Raw genomic sequence first — 22,631 nt, 5'->3', positions numbered from 1 at the left:
CAAAACACCAAATAATCCAATTTTAAAAATTGGCGAAGTACCTTAATAGACATTTCTGCAAAAAAGACACCCAAGTGGCCAACAGGCACGTGAAAAGGTACTTAACATCACTAATCATCAGGGAAATGCAAACCAAAACCCCAATGAGGTATCACCTCACACTTGTTAGAATGTCTGTTATCAAAAAGATAAGAGATAACAAATGCTGGCAAGAATGTGGAATAAAGGGGTCACCTGTACACTGTTGGTGGGAATGTAAACTGTTACAGCCACTACGGAAAACAGTATAAAGTTTCCTCAAAAAATTAAAAATAGAACTGCCATATGATCCAACCATCACACTTCCATTCAAAAAAAACAAAATCACTATCTTGGAAAAATATCTGAACTCCCACATTCATTGCAGCATTATTTACAAGTCAAGGTATGGAAACAACCTAAGTGTGTGTTGAGAAATGAATGGATAAAGAAAATGTGATATTTGTATACAATGGAATATTGCTTAGCCTTAAAAAGGAAATAAATCTTGCAATTTGCAACAACCTGGAGGAAACTGGAAGACATTATGCTAAGTGAAATAAGCCAGAGAAACAGACAAATACTACACAGTATCACTTACATGTGGAATCTAAAGAAGAAAATCATACTCATCCAGTAGAATGGTGGTTGCCAGGAGCTGTGGGGTGGGGGAAATAAGAAGAAGGTGGTAAACTGATACAAACTTTCAGTTATAACAGGAATAAGGTCTGAGGATCTAATATATAACATGGTGACTATAGTTGATAATACTGTGCTATATAACTGAATTTGCTAAAAGAGTGAAACTTAAATGCTCTCACTAAAAAAAAAAAAGGTAAATATGTGAGGTGATGGATGTGTTCATTAACTTGATTATGGAAATCCTTTCACAATATACATGTATATCAAATCATCACATTATACACCTTAAATATATTACAATTTTATTTGTCAAATAAATGAATATACCTTTCTGGTAATTATTAAAGATATAAATTTCTGTCCTTCTTTAATCAGTGATTTTACATCCAATTGTTACCCTGGATTTTTAACAACAATGCATTAACTGCTTTTATGTTATTTTTTTAAATTAACAGCTCTTTTCAAATCCATTAAAGAAGGCAAATTGATCTCCATCTCTTTGTGTTTTAAAAAAAATTTTTTTAAGTAAGTTCCAGAATGTCTAATGTCCATTTTATGACCAAGTATACTAGGATATCTGGCCCATTTATTGCCAAATGTCACTTGTGTTCAATTTTTCTACCCCATAAGACTATCTATCATGAAGGAATGTAATGAAAGAGATAGCACCATTAATTTACCTCCAAATGAAAATCCAGAGATTTATTCTGATTGTACCAACTTAGGTCCCATGCCCACAACTAAAGCAGAAAGATGGAATGCAATCATTAACTTAACATCAGCTTCACCCAAACATCACTGTCTACAAATCAGCACTAAGAAAAGTGTGGAGACAATTAGATGCTAGGGAGGCAATCAGATAATATCTGCTACTCAAATATTTCCTAAATATGGACTGTAAGTATCTTGAGAGCAGGTACATGTCTAATTCACTATCATATTTCCAGATCATGATACAGAGCATGTAACATTGTAGGCCCTCTATAAATAAATATCTTATATTATGTAGGTGTGCAAGTGTGTATGGATGGATAGATGAATAATGAAATAATGAGAATAATTATCTCTATCCCTGACAAATGCTTTTTAAAAACCTAGGATAAAAGGACTTGATAAATCATGTTTCAGCAGTATAATTAATAAACCTTCTTGACTGCTAGGAGAAAATAATCAAAATGGTATTTTCCGTATGTAAGTTTAGACGTAAGTAAATTTAGAATTAATGTCCCAACTTAATGGTTTATATAGGTTAAGATTAGCTGAGGTCATAGTCCATGATCCTACTTACACCTTACCTTGTATTACAGTCTTTTACTTGATTATCAGTCAAATGTCTAAGCAAGAGACATGAACCGTACCTTAGAACATCCTGTGGTGAATTAAGTGGTTTCCCTACATGAATGCCTTCAGCAGAAAATATCCTGTCTCTGTGATGAAGGAAGGATCACATATGAGGAAGATCACTGATGTATTCTGGCTGATGGTTGATTTTAATCGTCATGAGACTATGTATTATATAGGCAATTCCATTTTTACTAGAGGATCAAACTTCAGTTAGATAACTAGATAATTGGCCAAACAAGATTTCTCTGGGCCACGTTCAGGACCTCATATATCCTCCAGTAACTTCAGATATCGGGAGCCAGAGAAAATGCATGTGTGGTGAGTATAACACTCTTTTCTCCTTAAGGTCTCATTAAAACTGAGACCCTGGTGAATATTGTGGTAACGTTCATCTATATCAAAAAGAATACAGCACTAGATTCACAGATAATTGGTTTATAAACAAGACATCAAGCTATTAGTTTTAATATCTTATTTAAGATTTCAGTACCTTGCCTGGATAGGAGCAGCTGCAGAATTTAACCTAATGTACAAGGGACATAGTAAAACACTTTTCTTTAGTCTTATGTTGGCTATACCATTGAAACAGAAGATTTCATATTGAAGGGAGTAAACTATAAGAGTAATTCTAAGCCCTAATATCAGTAACAGTTTGGAGATCTAGTTCCCACTTAAGGCACCAGTTTGGAAAATTTGTGTGTGAAGCAAAAGGAATAGACACCATGATACGATCAATGTGGGGATTTCACATTCCATTTAGATGACTTTGGAGCTCTCACAGTGTTAGGAACACGGATTTATTTTACATAATGAAAACTCGTAGAACTTGTGTGACCTTAGGAGCCCTAAGTTAGACAGACAGGTTACAGAGGAGGCCTACAAGACCCCAAAGACCCTCATCAGGGGGAAAATACTTTGAGGCCTCACCTAAAAGGGGGCCACTTCCAGAGTTTCAATAGGTTGCTTATTAAGCAGGTTACAATAGGCCTGAAATTGTATCTTCCTCATTGACAAGCTATTTCATATTTAAGATTCACCTTCATGAATCACCTAACAAATGCTATTATCTCTGTAATAATCTACACTTCATTAACTTAATTTACATCTTTAGACTTGACCCAGGCCCCTGTGAGAAATAGAAAATAGTGCAGAACTCTCTAGGGTGTGGAGGCAAGGCAGATCCTTACCTTTTTGCTTTGACCTCCCGGGGCAGGGGAGATGTCAGTTAAGAATAAGAGGATCAGAGTTAGAAGCTTCTCCAGTTTCGCAGGTCAAAGTCCTTCCGACCAGACCTTGCTAAAGTTCAGTGCTAGTGCTATTGACTCCAAAGTTCAAGTAATTGCCAGATTTTAGGTTTTGTCTTTCTACTAAGTGGTTTGGCACCTCTTCTTCCTTGGTTTACTGACCTAACTTTGTCTCTAGCATTCACTGTATTGTGAAAATCAAACAGCCATTCCAAGGGACAAAGGGCAAGTGATTGTTATGGCCATTCAAATTTAATTTTAAATTTCAACCTTAAATTTCATCATGAGCACAAGTTGCTCTCCATTCCATCCATTGGTAGGAAGCAAGCCAAGGGGCTAAATATTACGACCACATGATAGTGAAATAACCTCAAAGTTATTATTAGCATTATAACATTAAGTTATTATTAGTTATTGTTATGTGATATAATATCATATGTTTCAGAAAACTAGAATCTCTTCTGCATTTTACCTATGTGGTTTTTATTTCTAAGAATAAATAATTTAATTAAATGTCATTTTTTATTCATTCTTATACATAAAGATCTAAAATTAGTAGTATGTATTACTTACAAGATTTGTATATTTAGTAGATATACACAAAACATTAAAATCTACAATACTCATATATAGCAAAACAACGTCCTGTCCTAATTGGTAACTCTAATTTCTAGCATCATCCCTCTTGATATTTAAAACAAAAAAATTATACTGAGTAAGATTTGTAAGCTATTAAATAGAACAGTAACTCTGAACGTAAGAAAATATGTAAAATCATTTATTTCATTTGATTGGAAACACCATGGAAAAGCTGGCCATGAGTATTTAATCTGAGCCTGAGGAATAATGAAGTCAATTACTCTTGTTAACATAGATTTATAATTGTGTATCTGTGTGTGTGTGTCTGTGTGTGTGTGTGAGAAGAAAGTATGGTCAAGAAGATGAGTAAAAGATTCACAGATTTTTGGAGAAAAACCTAAAGAAATTGACCTTTTAAAAAATTGAAACAATAAAATGAACATTTGTGAACTGTTACAAAATACATAATCCTTATGCATCTTCCTTCTGCAATATAACAGAATCAGTACAGCTATGCCAAATCCATTGCTTTTGATTTAAAAAAAAGACTTTTTAAATGAATAGTATTAACATCTCGAAGAATTTCTACAGTGATCTGTTGCATGCCTTAATTTTAATTAAAAAACCAAATGAATAACATAATGGAAGCAAAGAATCAACATTAATCTTTAAATCACAAGGATTTGCAATGAGATTATAATTAATTACATGCCAAAAAATATCTTACTGAATAGGGTGGTGACCTCAGTTACTTTGTTTAATCACTAAAACAATTCAATTGCCAAATAAGAATCTGGATCAATTCCAAATATATCCAATTAAGATTATCAATTCACTAAGAACAGTGACAATAAACCTCAAAAATAAACTCTTTAAAAACTTTTCATTTTGATTAATATGTCTGCACCAATTATTTTTTAGTACTTAGGTCCTTGAGGAAAACAATCTTGGCAGTAGGACCTTGCTGTCCTCAGAATGCCTGCGGGCAAACATTTCCATAAATAATTGTGTTGATTATCTGTTCTATTACTGAGCACATCAGTTGTCACTCACTAAACCAATTTGCAGTAGACCAAAGTAAAAAGATGTTATTCTTGTTATCTTGAATACATTCTGGAAAGCAACAGATTAACAGATTTTTATCCTAAGATGTGGAAACAGCCATTAGAATTTTGATATGTTTCTACACACGATTATACGCTTCTAAGAGTTTTGTCTCTCGATTTCCCCTGCAGCCTCTGTCAGAGCTGCAGTGTCCCCGCCAAGCTCCAGACACGTGTGGAGGTCCAGCTGTGTACTTTGGGCAGATGCAGCCCCAGAGCGACTTGAAAGTAGAGCATTCTTGGCCCTCCTGAAGAGATATTAGTGGCAGGTGGACAGTCATGTATGGAGTTACCAGATGCCTTCAACTGCGTGAGAAACGTTCAATCCACTGGGACCTCAGATGTCTAGACTGCCCTTTGTGATAGCAAGATAAGTAATGTATATAGTCCCTTTGCCAAGTAGGTCCTAATTAACTCTCTTCAGTTCAGATAGGTGGTGTGAAATAATAGAAAAATATATGCATACATTTTATAAATATATATACACACACATATATTATATATATACATATATATCTTCCCTGGTTCCTGGAACATAGTTCCTAAAACCCTTGTATTTCCTAATTGATCAGAACACCAGGAACACCTTTTGTTACAGTGTTTGGTCTTTGAATCTGATTCCTGACAATGAGCTCCTAAACCCTTGGAATTTCCAGGAATGTCTTTTGTTCACCAGAAAGACCAGGCAATGATTAGAAGCTTGGAATTTTCATCATTGCCTCCCCTTCCCACACAGACATATACTCATTCTCCAGAGAGGGAAGAGGGTTTGGAAATGGAGTTAACGATCATACCTACAGGATGAAGCCTCCATAAAATTCCAATAGTAGGAGGTTCAGAGAACTTCCAGGTTGGTGAACAACTATGTAGAAGTGCTGGGAGAGTGGTGCACCTTCCCATGTACCTTGTCATACACATCTCTTCCATCTGGATGTTCATCTGTATTCTTTATCATATCCTTTTATAATTAACTGGTAAACATTAAAAAAAAAAACTTTTGTCTCTCAGATTCCACAACAACACCATAAGGGTGCTCTAGACAATACTTGTATTGCCAAAAGATTATAGTTCATTTCTCTGGGAACCTGCAGTACAGTTACATTTGACTCAGAAAATGAAAATAAGAACATATCATTTCTGGCATCTTATAAGTGAAAAATGTATTTTTACTATTGAGTGACCTTGTAAAGATGTTTATGAGAAGACATCTGATTTTTCAAATGTCTGGTTTTTTTTTCACATGAAATGACAAGTGCTTCTATGAATTCTAATTGCAAAATGCTGAATCAATTATAAAAGTTTCCAAGCAGCCCCTTTCAATGAACTTCAGAGGGAAACCAAAGCAGCCTTCTCTAAACAAAACTGGGGTAAGGAAGCCGGCCTATTTTTAACTTTTGTACTTGCTGATACATGTTATAGATCTTTGAGACTGCACCTGTTTTTTAATCATAATATCCTCTACTACTCAAAATGTGAATATTTCTTGAGCTCCCCTCTGTGCACAGCACTCTCATGATGCATGGAAGGTCAGCTTCTTCCCAGAATTCTGCCAAAATCATCTCTCTGACTTTAGTTTCAGCCTTGACATTTTGACCATCTTAGAATTAAAGAACTGTTGGCATTCGTGAGGAGACCTACAGATTATCATACTAAATGAAGTAAATCAGAAAGAGAAAGGCAAATACCATCTAATATCACTCACATGTGGAACCTAAAATATGACATGTATGAACTTGTTTATGAAACAGAAACAGATTCGCAGACATAGAAAACAGCTTTATGGTTACCAAAGGAGAAAGAGGATTGGGGAGGGATAAATTAGGAGTTTGGGATTAGCAGATACAAACTAATCCATATAAAATAGATAAACAACAAGGTCCTACTGTATATAGCATGGGAACTATACTCAATACCCTGTAGTAAACTATAATGGAAAAAAATGTATATGTATACCTATGTATAACTGGATCACTTTACTGTACACTAGAAGCAAACACAATATTGTAAATCAACGATACTTCAATAAAAAAATTAACTTTAAAAAAAGAACCGTTAGCATTCCTGAAGTTGTGCCTAATCAACGACAGGTGTTTGATAAGTTACCAACAGCACTAATCAGTATAACCATGTCAGTAATATAAATAAGACGTGTCATTCAGATTTATTGTCATGCTCTGAAAATTTACATTCAAATACTGATAAAAGCATTCTAGATATAACCGGAACCACAACAGCAAAAAATCTTACAGGCTTTCTGTGTTGAAATTCTGTCACTCTGCTTAAGTACAATTCGTTGTCAAAATGAATTGCAAAAATAATAATCAATGACAATAGCTGACCAATTGCTTTTAAAGGGTTAAGAAATCTACTCACCATCCTTCGGGATGAAATCTCCCCAGGCGGGACTCCGGCCTCGGCCTCCCGGCGGCCATGTTAACTGCCCTGGGTCTCTCCTGGCTCCGGGGGCGCCCGTGCGGGCGGGCGGCTGACGGGAATGAGAAAGCACGAGAGGAGGAGCAGGAGCCGCGGCGCAGAGGCGGGTTTGAGGCTCGGCGACGTGGCTCGGGGTGCCCTGCACCAGGCTGGGAACAGGGACGTGCGTGCCCGGTCCCCGCTCCTCTCCCGCCGCTCTGGGCCGCCTGGTCCACAGACTGAGTGATGGCAGCAGCTTCGCTGAGGGACCCACCTCAGGTAAACGCTCGTCCTTCAGGGTCCGCACCGCCCTCACCCACCAGACGCTAAAGCCCCGAGCGCGGACGCCTGCTGCAGGCCCGGGTGTCCAGGAGGGTGAGGCGGTCGTGGGTGGAGCCCTATTTCTGACCAACCGTGTGATGGCCTGTGGTGGGAGAGGGTACAGGCGGACGGACTGGCTCGTGTAAAGGTTGGGAGGTGCGACTGAGGCGGGAGGATTCGGGAAACCCGCGTCCATCCTCTGTCTGCAGCACACGGGGTGAGGTCGAGTGGCACCTAGACTGGCAGAGACGTTGTTCCTTCTTTCTGAGGGACCTGGAGACCATGGAGGATGCTGGACAGAAGAGAGACACATGACGTATTCAGTTTTGAAAGTTATAAAAATGCTGCTCGAGAGGGAGTAGGCTGGAATGTGGGTGTTGGGGACAGTGAGGTACAGAGAAACTAGAGTGCTTGTTCAAGGTCAGAGATCTGGAAAGAGGCAGCTCTGAGAACTGAAACACAGAGTTTAGTAAGTTAACCTACGGTCACCAGGTTCCAATCATGGGTGAGGATACAGGGGAATCCTCTGTCAGAATGTCCATCATCAAAAAGTCTGCAAATAATAAATGCTGGAGAGGGTGTTGAGAAAAAGGAGCCCCTGTACACTTTTGGTGGGGATGTAAATTGGTGCAGCTACTATGGAGAACAGTATGGAGTTTCCTTAAAAAACTAAAAATAGAGTTACCATATGATCCAACACTTCCACTCCTGGATATATATCCAGAAAAGATGAAAACTAACTCAAAAAGATACATATGTCCAGCACCCCAGTGTTCATAGCAGCACTGTTTACTATAGCAAGACATGGAAGCAACCTAAATGTCTATTGACAGACGAATGGATAAAAGTGTTGGGGGGGGTGGAGTATTACTCAGCCATAAACAAGAATGAAATCATGCCATTTGCAGCAATATGGATGGACCTAGAGATTATCATACTAAGTGAAGTCAGTCAGAAAAACAAATATATGATATCACTTACATGTGGAATCTAAAGAAATGATACAAATAAACTTATTTACAAAACAGAAACAGACTCACAGACATAGAAAATAATCTTATGGTTACCAAAGGGGGAATGGGTGGAGGGATAAATTAGGAGTTTGGTACTAGCCAATACACACTACTATATATAAAATAAACAACTGGGACCCACTGTATAGTACAGGGAATTATACCCAATATCTTGTAATAACCTATAATAGAAAAGAATCTGAAAAAGAACAGATATTTCTATCTGTCGATCTAGCTATCTATCTGTATAACTGAATCACTTTTTTGTACACCTGAAACTAGCACAACATATAAATCAACTATACTAAAATTAACAAAAAAATTTCCAGTGGTTGAATATAAACTGACAGCTAAATTAATATTAGGAGAAATTACATTAATTAAATAAATTTAGGAAAAACATTTCTTTTTGGAGATAGGAAATGCTTATAAAATATAAATAATAATACAAAGCTTATTAATAGAGATTAGAATAAAGTATTAATCTTAGTTTGATTGTAGGAAGAGATTCATTATAAGAATTATTAAAATAACAAGTGTGATATAGGAATTAGGGCTTACATGATTAAAGAAGGAGCTAGGAAGTAAAGGTCTGCAAGGATGAAGCCAGGAGATCAGGAATACTTATTCATAATATCCTCAAAGCCCTTGAGTTTGGAGAAGCTGCAACTTTTGGGGAAGTCTGAGATACCACTACCACCATGACCATGACCATGACCATGAAGTGAGAGTTCACAAGTCTGTCTACAAGACCACCATGTCTTAACACCACGATATCTCAGGAACATGGCTTCCAGTTCACTTCCATTTTCACATCCCACACAACAACAGGAAACAGGAAACTCTAACCAGAATTGTACAGCAAAGAGGATCCTGAAAATCTTAGTTGTGAGCCTTAGGTAGGAGGGTCTCAGTGTTAGGTTAAGAACATACAACCCAGCACTATCTCCTCTAATTGTAGCAGAATTGCTTCTTGTGTGAGCAGTTACATGAAAGAAAATAATCTTTAAAAATTATATTCATCAATTTATACTAATTCCATAGAAGCCTTAAAATTTTCAAGAAAAAATTCTCTTGAAGAATTTTCATAGCTTATGAGGGTAAATTAAAATCAGAATATCAAAATTGCCACATCAACATTTCACAAAGAGGAAAATATCCAGAATCGTATATAACAATCGATTATAATCGATTATAACAATATAATAATCATTTTATAATAAATCATCTTCAAGCTAAATGTAGTAAAGAATACAGATATAAACAAATGAAGAGTTAAAGAAAAGTGGGTGTCTCAGATTATATTTTGTTCTCACCGATCTAACTTCAAAATAATAATTTGGTAAGAATGCTTTAAGATTTGAGTCTATGGGGTTAAAAATTAAAAACTAACTTAAGTAATTTTTATATATTTATTAACAATAAAGGCTATAAATGTCTTAAGTTCATTTTATAAAGTGTAATTAAAAAACATTTTCTTGAATTCTGCTGGGTACAAAAAAGATGAATGGTATTGCTAAGTACACCAGTGGAAAGCAAGTATGCATTTAGTACTTCCAACATGTGACCAGAGTGACTAAATGAGCCATCCAGTAGTTAAGAGGTTAGGGAAATTACTATTCTGGTTCCATGTCAAACTTTTAAAATTTGACTCCTCAGAATTTTATTAATCATAATATTAAACATTTTTAAATAAAATTTCAGATTTTTTCTTATATTTCACAAGTTTATTCTATTAGGTGGTATTTGCATTTGGCCTTGGCTTTGGGAAATTGTTGATCTTATCACTCCATCATTGATCATTTGGCAAAAAATTGCATTTTAGTGTACACCTCTAAAATCATATCAACACAGTTCAACTAGATTTTTTTGGTGAGTTATGTGGCTATAAATAATCTACTCTATGTCTTAAATCAAAATTATTTCTTTAAGGCTACCACACTCATGAAACCTTCCCCTTGTTCATGCAGTCAGAGCTTCCTCCTTTCCTCCTTTCCAAATTCTCTTTTGTTATAACTACTTATGTCTGTCTTCTCATCTCCCTCTTAATCTGAAGGTGGTCAAATGGAAAGAACATTTGCTTTTGTCTGTTTTTCCATCCCCAACAGGAGTCATGAATCAGCAACCTCCATGGCAAATTCAGTCTGCAAAAACATTTGGTTTGGTTGGCATAATGCGTTTGTGTGTGTGTGTGTGTGTGTGTGTGTGTGTGTGTGTGTGTGTGTGTTTCCCATACAGTTGTTTTCAAGTATATTAAAGGCATTGTGTAACCATCATCACAATCTAATTTTTGAACAATTTCATCACACCAAAAAGAAACCTGCACCCAGCCACCAACAGGTACTCCCCATCACTCCCCCAACAACCTAGGTAACCACTAATTTATTTTCAATCTCTATAGATTTGACTATTCTGGTTATTTCGTATTACAGAATCCTATCATATGGATTCATCAGTTACTGGCTTCTTTCACTGTGCATAATGTTTTCAGACCTACCCACATTATATCACATATCATTACCTTATCACTTTATATTGCAAAATAATATTCTGTTCATTGACAGACCACGTTTTATTTATCCATTTATCAATTAATGGACATTTTGGTTGTTTCTACTTTTAGGCTATTATCAATAATGCTCCTGTGAATATCTGTGTATAGATTTTTGTGTGGACATGTTTTCATTTCTCTTGGGTATATACCTAGGAGGCAAACAGCTAGATCACGTGGTAACTCTGTGTTTAACCTTTAGAGAGACTGCCAGTTTTACGAAGTGGCTACACCATTTTACATGCCCACCAGCAGGATATAAGGGTTTCAGTTTCTCCAAATCCTCACCAATTCTTGTTATTGTCTGACTTTTTCTATTCTAACTTAGTGTGTGTGAAGTGGTATCTCACTGTGATTTTAATTTTCAGTTCCCTAATGATTAATAATGTTAAGCATGTTTTCATGTGCTTATTGGCTATTATATATCTTCTTTGGGAAAATGTCTGTAAGGTACTTTGTCCAATTTTTAATTGGATTGTTTGTGTTTTTCCAATATTGAATTTTAACAATTCTTAGTATATTCTGGAGGTGAGTCTTGTACCAGATACATGATTTGCAAGTATTTTCTCTTATTCTGTGGGTTGTCCTTTCACTTTCTTGATGGTATTATTTGTAACACATTTTAAAAATACGATCCAATGTATCTATTTTTTCCTTTTGTCACTTATGCTTTTGAAAATATTAAGAAAACATTGCCTACCCCAAGGCCAGAAAGATTTACTGCTATATTTTCCTCTAAAAGTTTTAAAAGTTTTAACTCTTTTATTTAGGTCTATGACCAATTAAAGTTAATTTTCATGTATAATGTGAGATAGGAGTCTAATGTTGTTCTTTTGCATGTAAATATCTAGTTAGTTGTCCCAGCATCACTTGCTGAACAATTATCCTTCCCCCATTGAATTGTCTTGGCACCCTTGTCAAATATCAGTTGACCAAAATGTGAGGGTTTATTTCTGTACTCTGAATTCTACTTGATGATCTAGATGTCCATTCTTATGCTCATACCACACTGTCTTGAGTACTGTAGCTTTGTAGTAAGTTTTAAAATCAGAAATGTGAGTCCTCACACTTTGTTTCCTTTTTCAAGATTGGGGATATTCTGGAAATCTTGCATTTCCATTGAAGTTTTAGACTTAGCTTGTCAAGTTTGCAAAGAAGTCAGCTGGAATTTTGTAAATCACTTTAAGGAGTATTACTATCTTAAGAAAATTAGGTCTCCCATCAACATGTGATGTATTTTCATTATTTAGGGCAGGGCATCTTTAATTTCTTTCAGTGATTTTTTTTCATTTAGCATGTACAAGTCTTGAACTTCTTTTGTTAAATCTATTTCTACATATTGTATTCTTTTTGATGGTATTATAAATAGAATCATTTTCTTTATTTTTTCCAAAGCTTGTCCAAGTGTATATGATCTGGCATTCTGTAACTTTGCTGGAGACTCGTTTATTAATCCTAATAGTTTTATTCTTTAGTGGATTCCTTAGAATTTTCTGTATAAAAGATTATATCATTAGAAATAGAGACAGTTTTACTTTTTTTCCAAATTGGCTGCCTTTTCTTTTCCCTGCCTAATTACCCTGGCTAGAACCACCAATATAATGTTGAATAAAGTGACGTGCTATTTTAAAATCAAGAAATTTTACACACAAAGAAAAACTGAAATTTTTTTTTTTTTTTTTTTTGGAAAACCAGAAGACCTGAAAAATATTATACTTAACAGGAGCTGCGTAGTGGCTGCCCATTTAAGTGGGACATGTGCTTTCCAACTGACCAAGTCCCCATCATTTCCTATTGCCTAACACTTGGCCAACTTCACTAACCTGTTCACTGTCAGATCCTTTGGCATTATAGTTTGTAAATTGTGCCTTGTAAAGATTAATATGATACCTTATTCATCTTAGACATTTAGTGTATATTTATTAACTGATGCATAGGAAGATTGTCATGAATGAATGAACAACTGAATTTTTATATATGAGAATAAAAAATCCTATTTCCCCTAACTGTGGTCTCCCAAGCAACTAGATCCAACTATAATTCTCCATTTCTCATTCTACTGTATATTTCTTATCAGATCCGTAGAGCCATTATGACCATTTTTGATAGTATCTACTCTTTGTTTATATTATTAGAAAACTTAACTGAGCCAGTTTTTTTTTAAATATAAATTTTCTTTTATTTTGAAATTATAACACTGGAATGAAGTGGTTTGTGGCTCAAACAACCTGCGTGGGAAAGAAAAATGGAGTGCTCATCAATCAAATGAACAAACTCAAAGTCTGAGCCAGCTGCTCCAACTTCCCAGGACAAAACAAAGAACAGATTTTAAAAAGGGAGAAACAGTCCTATCAAAATCAGGGTGCTGATGGCTGGCAGCTTTCCAGTAAAATTCAGTTTTCAAAGTTGCCACAATTATAGAATAATGTAGCACTTATTTTTAAAACCAGTTAAAGCAGGAGTACCCTCTCCAGCCCTCATCCTGATTCTCATTAAAATATATGTATATTTTTACTATCCTGAGTGAGAGATGTATCAGGAGTGTTACAAGTGGCCCTTCAACCCCTAAAGGGAATGTGATGACTGGACTTAAGAGCCCTCAGCACACATAAAGCCTTGGTTCTCGGTGGGGGTGACTGAAGTCATCTGGTTGGGAGGGGAAAGGGTGAGAAGCACAGGTGGGACTTACAGCAGGAGTGGGGTTGGTGTGAGGCAAGCGAGGGACAGGCAGAAAGCCGCACCTGTCAGAATACTGCATTATCTTAAATACGTGAAGAAAATTGCCAATGAGTGAAACCTACTTACAGAGGTAAAAAGAGAAAAGAGAAATTAAAGCAATCCAGTGATCACTGGAAAATCTCTCTTTTTTTATTCTTGGAAAGTAACCCAAAATTTTAAGGTAATTTTTTTTCCTTTGAAAAAAGAGATTATTCCCTCCACACAACCCTCCACCCTTAGCAAGTGGAGTTGCCACTGCTAATTTGTCTCTGTTGTTAATCTGCTAAGGGGTAGATCAAATAAAAGTGAAATGAGGCTTCTATGGGGAGGCCCATTAGAGGCTGGGGAGGGGCTGGGCTCGCCCAATGGAACTGCTCAACTGCAAAGATGCCTGAGCAAGTCTAGAGGACCTGGTTCTCAGACTCTCAGGACAAAGTCCTGCTCCTCTTCTTCTAGAGCCAGTTGTCCCTTGAAAACTGAGAAGAGGATACAATGGAGCTGGGGCATCTCAAGGAAACCCTGTTGAAGAGGTCTTAGCTCCGGCCTCCTCAGGCCTCTTGACTGTAGGTGAGTGGTGAGCTCCAGGCCAAACCCCAGATTTTACCTCCAGCCAGTACCCCCTGGTAGAAGGGCAGAGGCAATTCCACTTCTCACTCTCTGGTCCAGCAAAGCTATAGTACATGAGAGATGGACAAGGTGGAGGGGAAAGGGTGAGACACAGGACCCCAGGGCAAGGAAGGTAGAAAGGGGGTACTTAAAGGCCAGCCCTTCTACCACAACTGTTATGAGTGAGGGATCCTGGCACGTTGGTTTATTCCCTAAGGACAAACCTTTTGTGGCACAAGCCTCCACTTATTTCTCCTCCTGGCTGGGATTCACACCCCTACACCAAGTTCCTGCCCTTGGTTCTAATCTTATTGTAAGGACTGAGGTAGTTATTTCATTTAATACCAGTAGCATCTGTCACCTGTGGTTACTAAAAACATCTGCTCCCAAGAGCTTCCTGTTATTACATTTAAGAGGGAAAAAAAAATCTTTCTTTTGTCTTACCAGTTTAGATTCAACCATATTAAGGTACCAGTAATGGCACCACCAAACTGTGCCCCAAGTTGGTGCTTAGGGCCCAGGGTCAGGGTGTTTGCCATCAGACTGTGCCCCAAGTTGGTGCTTAGGGCCCAGGGTCAGGGTGTTTGCCATCAGACTGTGCCCCAAGTTGGGGCTCAGGGCCCAGGGTCAGGGTTTTTTCCCTCACACTCCAAATTCACCTTTAGTCATCAGGCTTCCTCCTTCTCCCATGGCATATAAAGAAGCCTTCTGAGCCCAAAAGAAAGAATCTGAAGTTTTCAGCTGATGTTACTCTAAGTCTAAATATAAGAGAAATGTTCTGCATCACGATATTTGGAAGAGAAATAGTTTTATGTCCCCTGGCATTGATGCAGATTTTTTTTCAATCTTCCTACAATTACTGTGTCAGGCTGTGCTGTTTTCCATCTACCAGTTGTCAACAAACATGCAAACAGTTTCATGGCTTCAGTGTCAGTGCCACTAGGTTCTCCCCACAAACACTTTAGGAGAAAGAAAGGATGAGAGGTGGGAGGAAGGGCGCCAGCTCCTCCTGTGAATCAGAAAGCTCAGGAGGTCCCTCTGGGGCTCTGTGAGGTATGCATAAAGCACGGCTGGTTCCCAGTTTGGTGGTGATATATCTGGGGTGGGAGGAGGGAAGGGTACCCTTGAGAGCTAACTGATGCCTCTCCTCACTGGACAGGATCATTTTTACTATTAGAGCAGAATCTTGCTGGTGAGACTACACATGAATACCATTTTCTCAGACAAGCTACTATGGCAATCCTCAGATTGCCTTTACTGTCGGTTACCCAAACATGTGTTTGAAATTACTATTTCATTCCTTGGGGATAGGACAAATTGTTCACTGTAGATTAGATGCTTAAAACACATTTGTTTTACCTGAGTCACATCTTTATGGAAACCTTCCCAGGATTGAATTTGCAAGAATCCATGACTGGCATTTATCATAGTTATTAAGCATAATGAAATCCAAACCAATACAAGTTCATCCACTGTATCAGCCTCAAGGGCTCCATTTCATATTCTGAAGGTCCAGGCTGTGAGTACTGCTTGTAGCTGTGAACCCGTTATTACTGGTTAGTGATTCCAGTTTGAGAGAAGTTGGTTTACTTTATTTCAAAGCCATTTTCAGTCCGGTTGATCATTTTCTGCTTCATTTAAATAAAATCTCTTCAAAACCATTTAACTTTAAATCTTTAAAGATTTTATTTTCAAGAAAAGAAAATGGTAATAATATAGTTGATAAAATTATTGTTATTCTAAAGCTGATTATTAAAGAATAATACTTCAGAAGAGGGAATTGGATGAAGGCAGTCAAAAAGCTTATCAAGTGGTGGAGTGCATGCTTAGCATGCACAAGGTCCTGGGTTCAATCCTCAGGACCTCCTCTAAAGAAAAAAATAAATAAACCTAATTACCTCCCCTACCAAAAAGTAAATAAATAAAATAATAAAATAATTTTTAAAATAAAAAATACAATAAATTTTTTTAAAAAGTATGAACTTTCTGTTATAAGACAAATAATTACTAGGGATGCAATATAAAACATAATGATTATAGTTAACACTGCTGTATGTCATATTTGAAAGTTGTTAAGAGGTCCTAAGAATTCTCATCAGAAGGAAAAAACTTTTTTTTTCTTTTTGTTTTTTGTATCTATATGACATGATGGATGTTAACTAAACTTCCTGTGGTAATCATTTCACAATATATGTAAGTCAAGTCATATGCTGTACACTTTAAACTTATACAGTGCTATATGTCAACTATATCTCAATAAAACTGGAGGGGGCAGATTATACTTCCCTATTTAGGCATAATCCTATAAAGAAAAGGAAACCTAAAATCTGAGCTAGGCCAATACTAGGTATGCTCTAAAGCAAGGTTTCCCAGCAGCAGCAGCATCAACATCTTTCTTGTGAGGGGCTGTCTTGTGCATTGTACATTATTAGCAGCTGGCCTCTGCTCATTGGATGCCAGTAACACCCACTGCCCAGTAAAACAACTTGAAACATCTCCAGAGATTAGCAGATGTTCCTGAGGGGTCAAAAGCACCCACAATGAAGAACCCTGTTTAAAGAAAAAACTAAGATTACTTCATAGAATTCAGATCATCTGCATGAACAATGTCCTACATAAAAGGTCTATTCTGCAATAATTCTAGAGAAGACATTTCCCAAGAGGTTCCATCCTCTGTCTAATCTGGATGGCTCCTCCCAAGTCCAACTTCATCTGCCACTGATTCTAATGGTTTGAACAGACTCTAGGAAGATGATGTAGTTCGAGAACCCCGCCTCCAGGGTAGTTAGAGAACATTGACCTAGATACATGCACTCATTTCTTCTGATGAAAGCTATTCCCCAGATCAGAAGTTGTTCTTACACTTTTGTGTCAATGGGCAAGAAAGTGTGCATTCATTATGTGAGCTAAAGCTGGGTACTGCATTATGAATCTTTTCATTCATCACACAGATATAGGAGTTCACAGTGTTTTTTTTTAGGTGCCCTGCAGTGTACAATGTGCTAACAACAAACAACAGAAAAATTGTCAGATATTTTCACTGCTTTCAAGGAGCTGATAATCAACTAATGAGCTATTCTAGTCTGGTTTCCTTTCAGCATCTCTCTTGCTAACCTCCACCCACCACTGCACTTCTTTGGTAGATCCTGGACTCACACAGAGGGAAATATATATATTCCTGTGGCAGTTGTCTGTTTATTTTGAAAGGTGGGGTTTATTTTTCTGACATCTCAATCCTGCTGGAATTAACCGCACAGTCCCTTAATCTCATTGAGCTATCCTGACTATGCACTTATTGCAATTCTCCCTACCACTAAAGTGTCATTACCTCACTTTGTACAGTCTTTTGGTTTATGTTCTTGTGAAACTGTAAAAATAGAGAGCAAATTTAAAAATACAAAAAAAAAAAAAGGAGATGTTCATGATAATCAGAATCCACCTTTAGATTGTAAGTTCATGTGTTGAACAGTTTAATATTAGTAGCTACCTGGAGTACATATTTCATTCTCTGGCCAAATGAAATATGGGTTCCATTTCTGGCATGTGCAGAATACAATGAGAACACAGAAGAGGGAGTCCTTATCTCTGCAGGAGATGTGAGGGACGGTCTTCTAAAACACATGGCCTTTCATGAAGTTGCAAGTCTCTATGTGTGACTGGAGAACATTCTAAGCAGTAGTTACAAAAAATTCCAGCACGTTCAAGCAGTAATTCAAGGCTTGTGGGTTGGATTTGGGGGCAGATTGAGAATATTGTGGAAAAGGGCCAGAAAATTAGAATTAAAAAGGAGGAACCCAGATTTTTTTTTAATTCCTCACTCAGGCAGCAAAGAATGAACTGAAGAGATAATTTTCTTTTTTTTTTAATGATCATGTTATCACTTTCTTAAAGAGAATCCACCTGGCAGGATATTGCAAAGGACTCAGAAATTGAAGATCAGAATTTCAACAGCATCTAAATTGATATAATTTCTCATTTACATATAAAAGAGATAACACAAAACCTACTCTAATAGCAAGAACTAAGTGTGAAGGTGGTGCTATTTACAAACATGATGAAGATGGTAGATAACATTTTAATTCTTACTATATGCCATCTCTGATTCTAAGCACTTTACTCTCAGCACTACTAACCCATCTCATCCTCATGTGGAAAATTGCAGAAATACCACAAATTCCACCCATTCCTGAATGTGTTCTCTGTGATGTGAATTTCCACTCCTCTTGTCAAGGGGTGGAGTCTGTCTTTCCACTCCTTTAATCTGGGCTTGACCATGTGACTTGCTTTAGGCAAAAGGCATTAGCAAACATGATGCAAGCAGAGGCTTAAAAACGGACTTGTTCTCTTTTGCTGCCCTGAGAACAACATATGAAGAAGCCTAGGTTGGCCTGTAGGATAATGAGACATACTGCTCATCTGGCAGATATCTGATGAGGTGAGACCTCCTTAGACCAATTAGTCTGCCAACCACCAACATTTAAATAAAACCAATCTAAACCATTCCTCTTCAGTCAAGCCTCTCCAGATGCAAAGAACCTCCTAGCCAATCCATAGAGTTATAGAAATAATAAATGATTATTGTATTTAGCCACTAAGTTTTGGGTAGTTGGTTACACAGCAGAAGCTTACTGTTAAACCTCACCATGATCCTAGGAGATGGGTACTAATATTATTGCCATGTAGGGAAAAGTTGAGACATATAAAGACTAAGTAACTTGCCCATGGTTATAGAGCTAACAAATAATGAAGACCAGAATTTGATCCCAGGCTTTAGATTGATGTATATTTTTTTGTGTGTTTGATCAGCCTAGCTAGACGAAATCTGCATAGTGTTTTCTTGATTAAAGAAACTACAATTTTTCTATTACTTTAAAAGAAAATGGAGGTGGGGGAGACATACAAGAACAAGAAGTCCTGGGAAAAATAATGCACCAGGTTTGTCAAGGAATACATAAGTTAAAGAGAAGAATGATAACTGTATTGCAGCAGTTGTCAAAAATGGTAACTCACAGCCTATCAGTCAACTACAAGGCTCAGTAGTGTGCAGGGTCTTCTAGGTGGACTGTGCCAGTCCATGGACCCTTTAACATGTACAATATAACAATCTGGCATGGATGTATTCATTGTAGACCTCCATGAAATGTTACCAGAATGCTTCACAGTTTTTCATCTTCACTCTCTCTCTTAGTTGGTCTTGGCAGGTGAGAGGGATTTATTACCATGCCACAGTCCCTAGACCCAAAGTGTTTGAGATCCACTGCAACCAAGCATACAGCAAAAGATCTCCCCCAAATCCAAACCTGCCAGAATAGGAAACAAGAAGTTCCATGATAATTAAAAAGATAGCAGTAGGTACTACAGAGAATTCAGTTATACTGTAAAGGTAAAAAAGGAGCAAATTTTGATTTATTGAGCTCTAATTCCATTGAGGGTTTCTGTTGACTCCAGCTTCACACTTGTGGTTACAGTATTCCCAGAATCCCTCAACAGAGTGAGTTCCTGAAATGCACAGCTGCCTCTTATTTATTTTATTAACTTTACACAAAAACCATGGGAGCACAGCTTTTATGGTATTTGACTGTGATTGGCTTTGTCTTTTTAAGTTTGGGGTGGGAGGGGAAAACAAACATAAAATACAATGAGAACACCATTTAAAAACTAAAACTTTCAAAGGAGTGATAAGTAGAAAGACTTTTTCCTTGAGGTTATAATTTAGCAGTGAAATTTCCTCAAATTAGTATATGATAATTGATTATATTTCAAAACAGATCAAAACCCAGATTTTATACCGTGAAGGACAGTTATGCAATATGCAAACACCTACTCAAAGAGACAGGAAAATTGTTGAACTTCTTGGTTATAACCTTCTTATTAATACAGAGTAAGGAATTTAATTTGTTATAGAATCTATTGTGATCCACTCTTAATTTTTTTCAAGTGTCTAGTTTACATCTAAAAAGATTCTTTGAGGTAATCATCATTATTTTAAAAAGTCACTGCAAAGACTATAAAACATAAAATATTAGAGTCTGATCCCAGACTCTGGAGCTAAAATAGTACACTGGAATGGAAAAATCAGTTCATTGAGAAGAAAAACTGAAGTTTAAAATATATGACTATTCACTAAACTAATGATACTTTTTTATAGTGTTGGGATAAATTTGCATCTTTTAATATATTCTTAAAGAAGCTCTTTGGATGAGTTCTCTAACCATTCAATATAATTATAAAATAATTAGTGCAAATAAACCATGATATAGTGCTAATGCCGAAGTATTTTCTTACTTAACTGAACAAAGGTATAATCAGAAATTCTTCAGAAAGTCCAGCATATGGAGCTTATAGCTTTTCAATTATGTCAACATCTATTAGTTAAATAGAAATCACAAATCTTCTCTAAGGAAGTGAGCCCAGATGCCTACAATTAATATTTCTCAGTCCCATGGAAGATACTATAACTTAATTCCCAATGTCTTTACTTTCAAGGGCTAAAAACTCACAAATTATGTCATTAGAAATCACAATGGCTAACTAGAACTTTGTTGTAATGTATTTTTGTTAGCTGAAGCTAATTGGAGCCAAATGAGTAGAGCGATGTTGTAAGGGCATGAAGAGAAATCCTGGGTCTTTAGGAACTGAAATAAATGAGGGTAATCAGCAGTGTATGCAGAATACACTGTGTTCAATTAATATAAATAGGATGGCAGTCAGCTGGGAAGTGCCACAGATCATGATGGGTTCTGGTGGGCAGCAGATGTCTTATTATGCTGTATAAACACAAACAACATGCCAGACTGAACCAGATCAGATAACGAGGAATCAGGGAACCAGGAGCTTAAATGGAGGTTGTTGCAAATTTCTCCGGTGCAATTTTACAGAGCACTGTCTCATCTAGATTGTCAATTTGTGTGTGTTGGGTGGTAGGAGGAAGGTAGGATGCACAGAAGTTCTCTGCTCAAAGATGAAAAATGTAGCTCAAGCAAAATAAAGCTATTACTATAGTCTAACTATGACAATAGTTATTTTCACCCACATACCTATATGAGAAGCATAAAAATTATTTTAATCTTCTGTTTGATTTTTACAATAAATTTTGATCTAAAAAGTAATTTCTGGAAGGATATATTGGTATATTGATATTCATTTCTTAGGGGTAAAAGTTACAGCTTGAGCTTCATTAGCATAGTTTCTTCAGGAAGTGTTTCTTTTTATAATGGACATCTTTGATGAGTTCCCCTTTCAAAATGAAATAATAGTAAACTCATAATTTGAAGCTGTTTTGAGCACAGCACATCTAAATTTGTCACACTTACTTTGGAATTAAGATTTTTTTCTCCCATTTTAAATATTCTGTCTTAGAGATGCCAACCCTGTTGACATCATGAAGCAGGTACATATTAGGTATGTATGTTTTCCAACAGCCACTAAAGTAAAACACTGAAATTTCAAACAAGTTCATATTGTTTTCAAGCCATTGTATAATGAAGGTCTTGGATTCACCATCAACTCTGTGACTTCATGGTTGAGTGTCAGCCTCTCTGGGTTTCAGTTTACTTGCCGTAAGATAAGGGACAGGTTTGGATAACCTTTAAGGTTTTTCCAGCTCTTAGAGTCTGTGCAAACTGAGAACCAGTCAAACCATATGAAACCACTAATAATTGAGGCAGAATGGTCTTTTATATTGTAATCTTTATAGCTAAGAATATTTCTGAGGCTTCTGAAGTTAGAAACATGAGTCATTACAGGAAGTCATGTAGGAGTCACAGAGCGAGCCAGATTATATACAGTTCTTACAGAAAAAGTGTAAAACACAGGCAAAAAGGAAGAGGAAAATATAAACTAGCCATAGTCTTAACTCCAAAATAGTAACATTCTTAAGATTTTAGTGAGTAGAAGAGGGAAGGAGGGTGGAAGAGTGGTGGAGGAGATGGTGGGGGGAAGAAGAGACAGATGGTGAAGGTGATAAAGCTAATAAATAAGTAGCTGGTGTAGATGTGGATATAGATATGGCATGTATAGACACAGATGATGTAAGAAGATACAGACAGAGCATACAGTTCTCACTTTTGAACTTGATTTG

General features: G+C 36.7%; 1 protein-coding gene across 6 annotated transcripts in view; it reads right to left on the bottom strand.

Moving 5' to 3' along the window:
• LOC116663076 overlaps positions 1-22,631 on the bottom strand; it is a 125,549-nt gene that overhangs the window by 70,334 nt on the left and 32,584 nt on the right. For 4 of the 6 annotated variants that reach the window (XR_004319130.1, XR_004319138.1, XM_032477614.1 and 1 more), the window contains exons 1-2: positions 7,304-8,343; positions 620-676 (exon numbers count right to left, since the gene is read on the bottom strand). Coding sequence is in view for 3 of the 6 variants with exons in the window: in XM_032477614.1 (XP_032333505.1) it covers positions 648-676; positions 7,304-7,976 (702 nt within the window). In the remaining 3 variants the exon portion in view is untranslated. Of the gene's footprint in view, positions 1-619; positions 677-7,303 lie in introns of those variants that run through there. The other 2 variants (XR_004319126.1, XM_032477609.1) reach the window with 1 other exon arrangement.

Source organism: Camelus ferus, chromosome 1 (assembly GCF_009834535.1).
Source record: "Camelus ferus isolate YT-003-E chromosome 1, BCGSAC_Cfer_1.0, whole genome shotgun sequence".
Taxonomy (NCBI): domain Eukaryota; kingdom Metazoa; phylum Chordata; class Mammalia; order Artiodactyla; family Camelidae; genus Camelus; species Camelus ferus.
The sequence above is the reverse complement of the archived record's forward strand: the minus strand, read 5'-3'. Positions and strand labels throughout refer to the sequence as shown.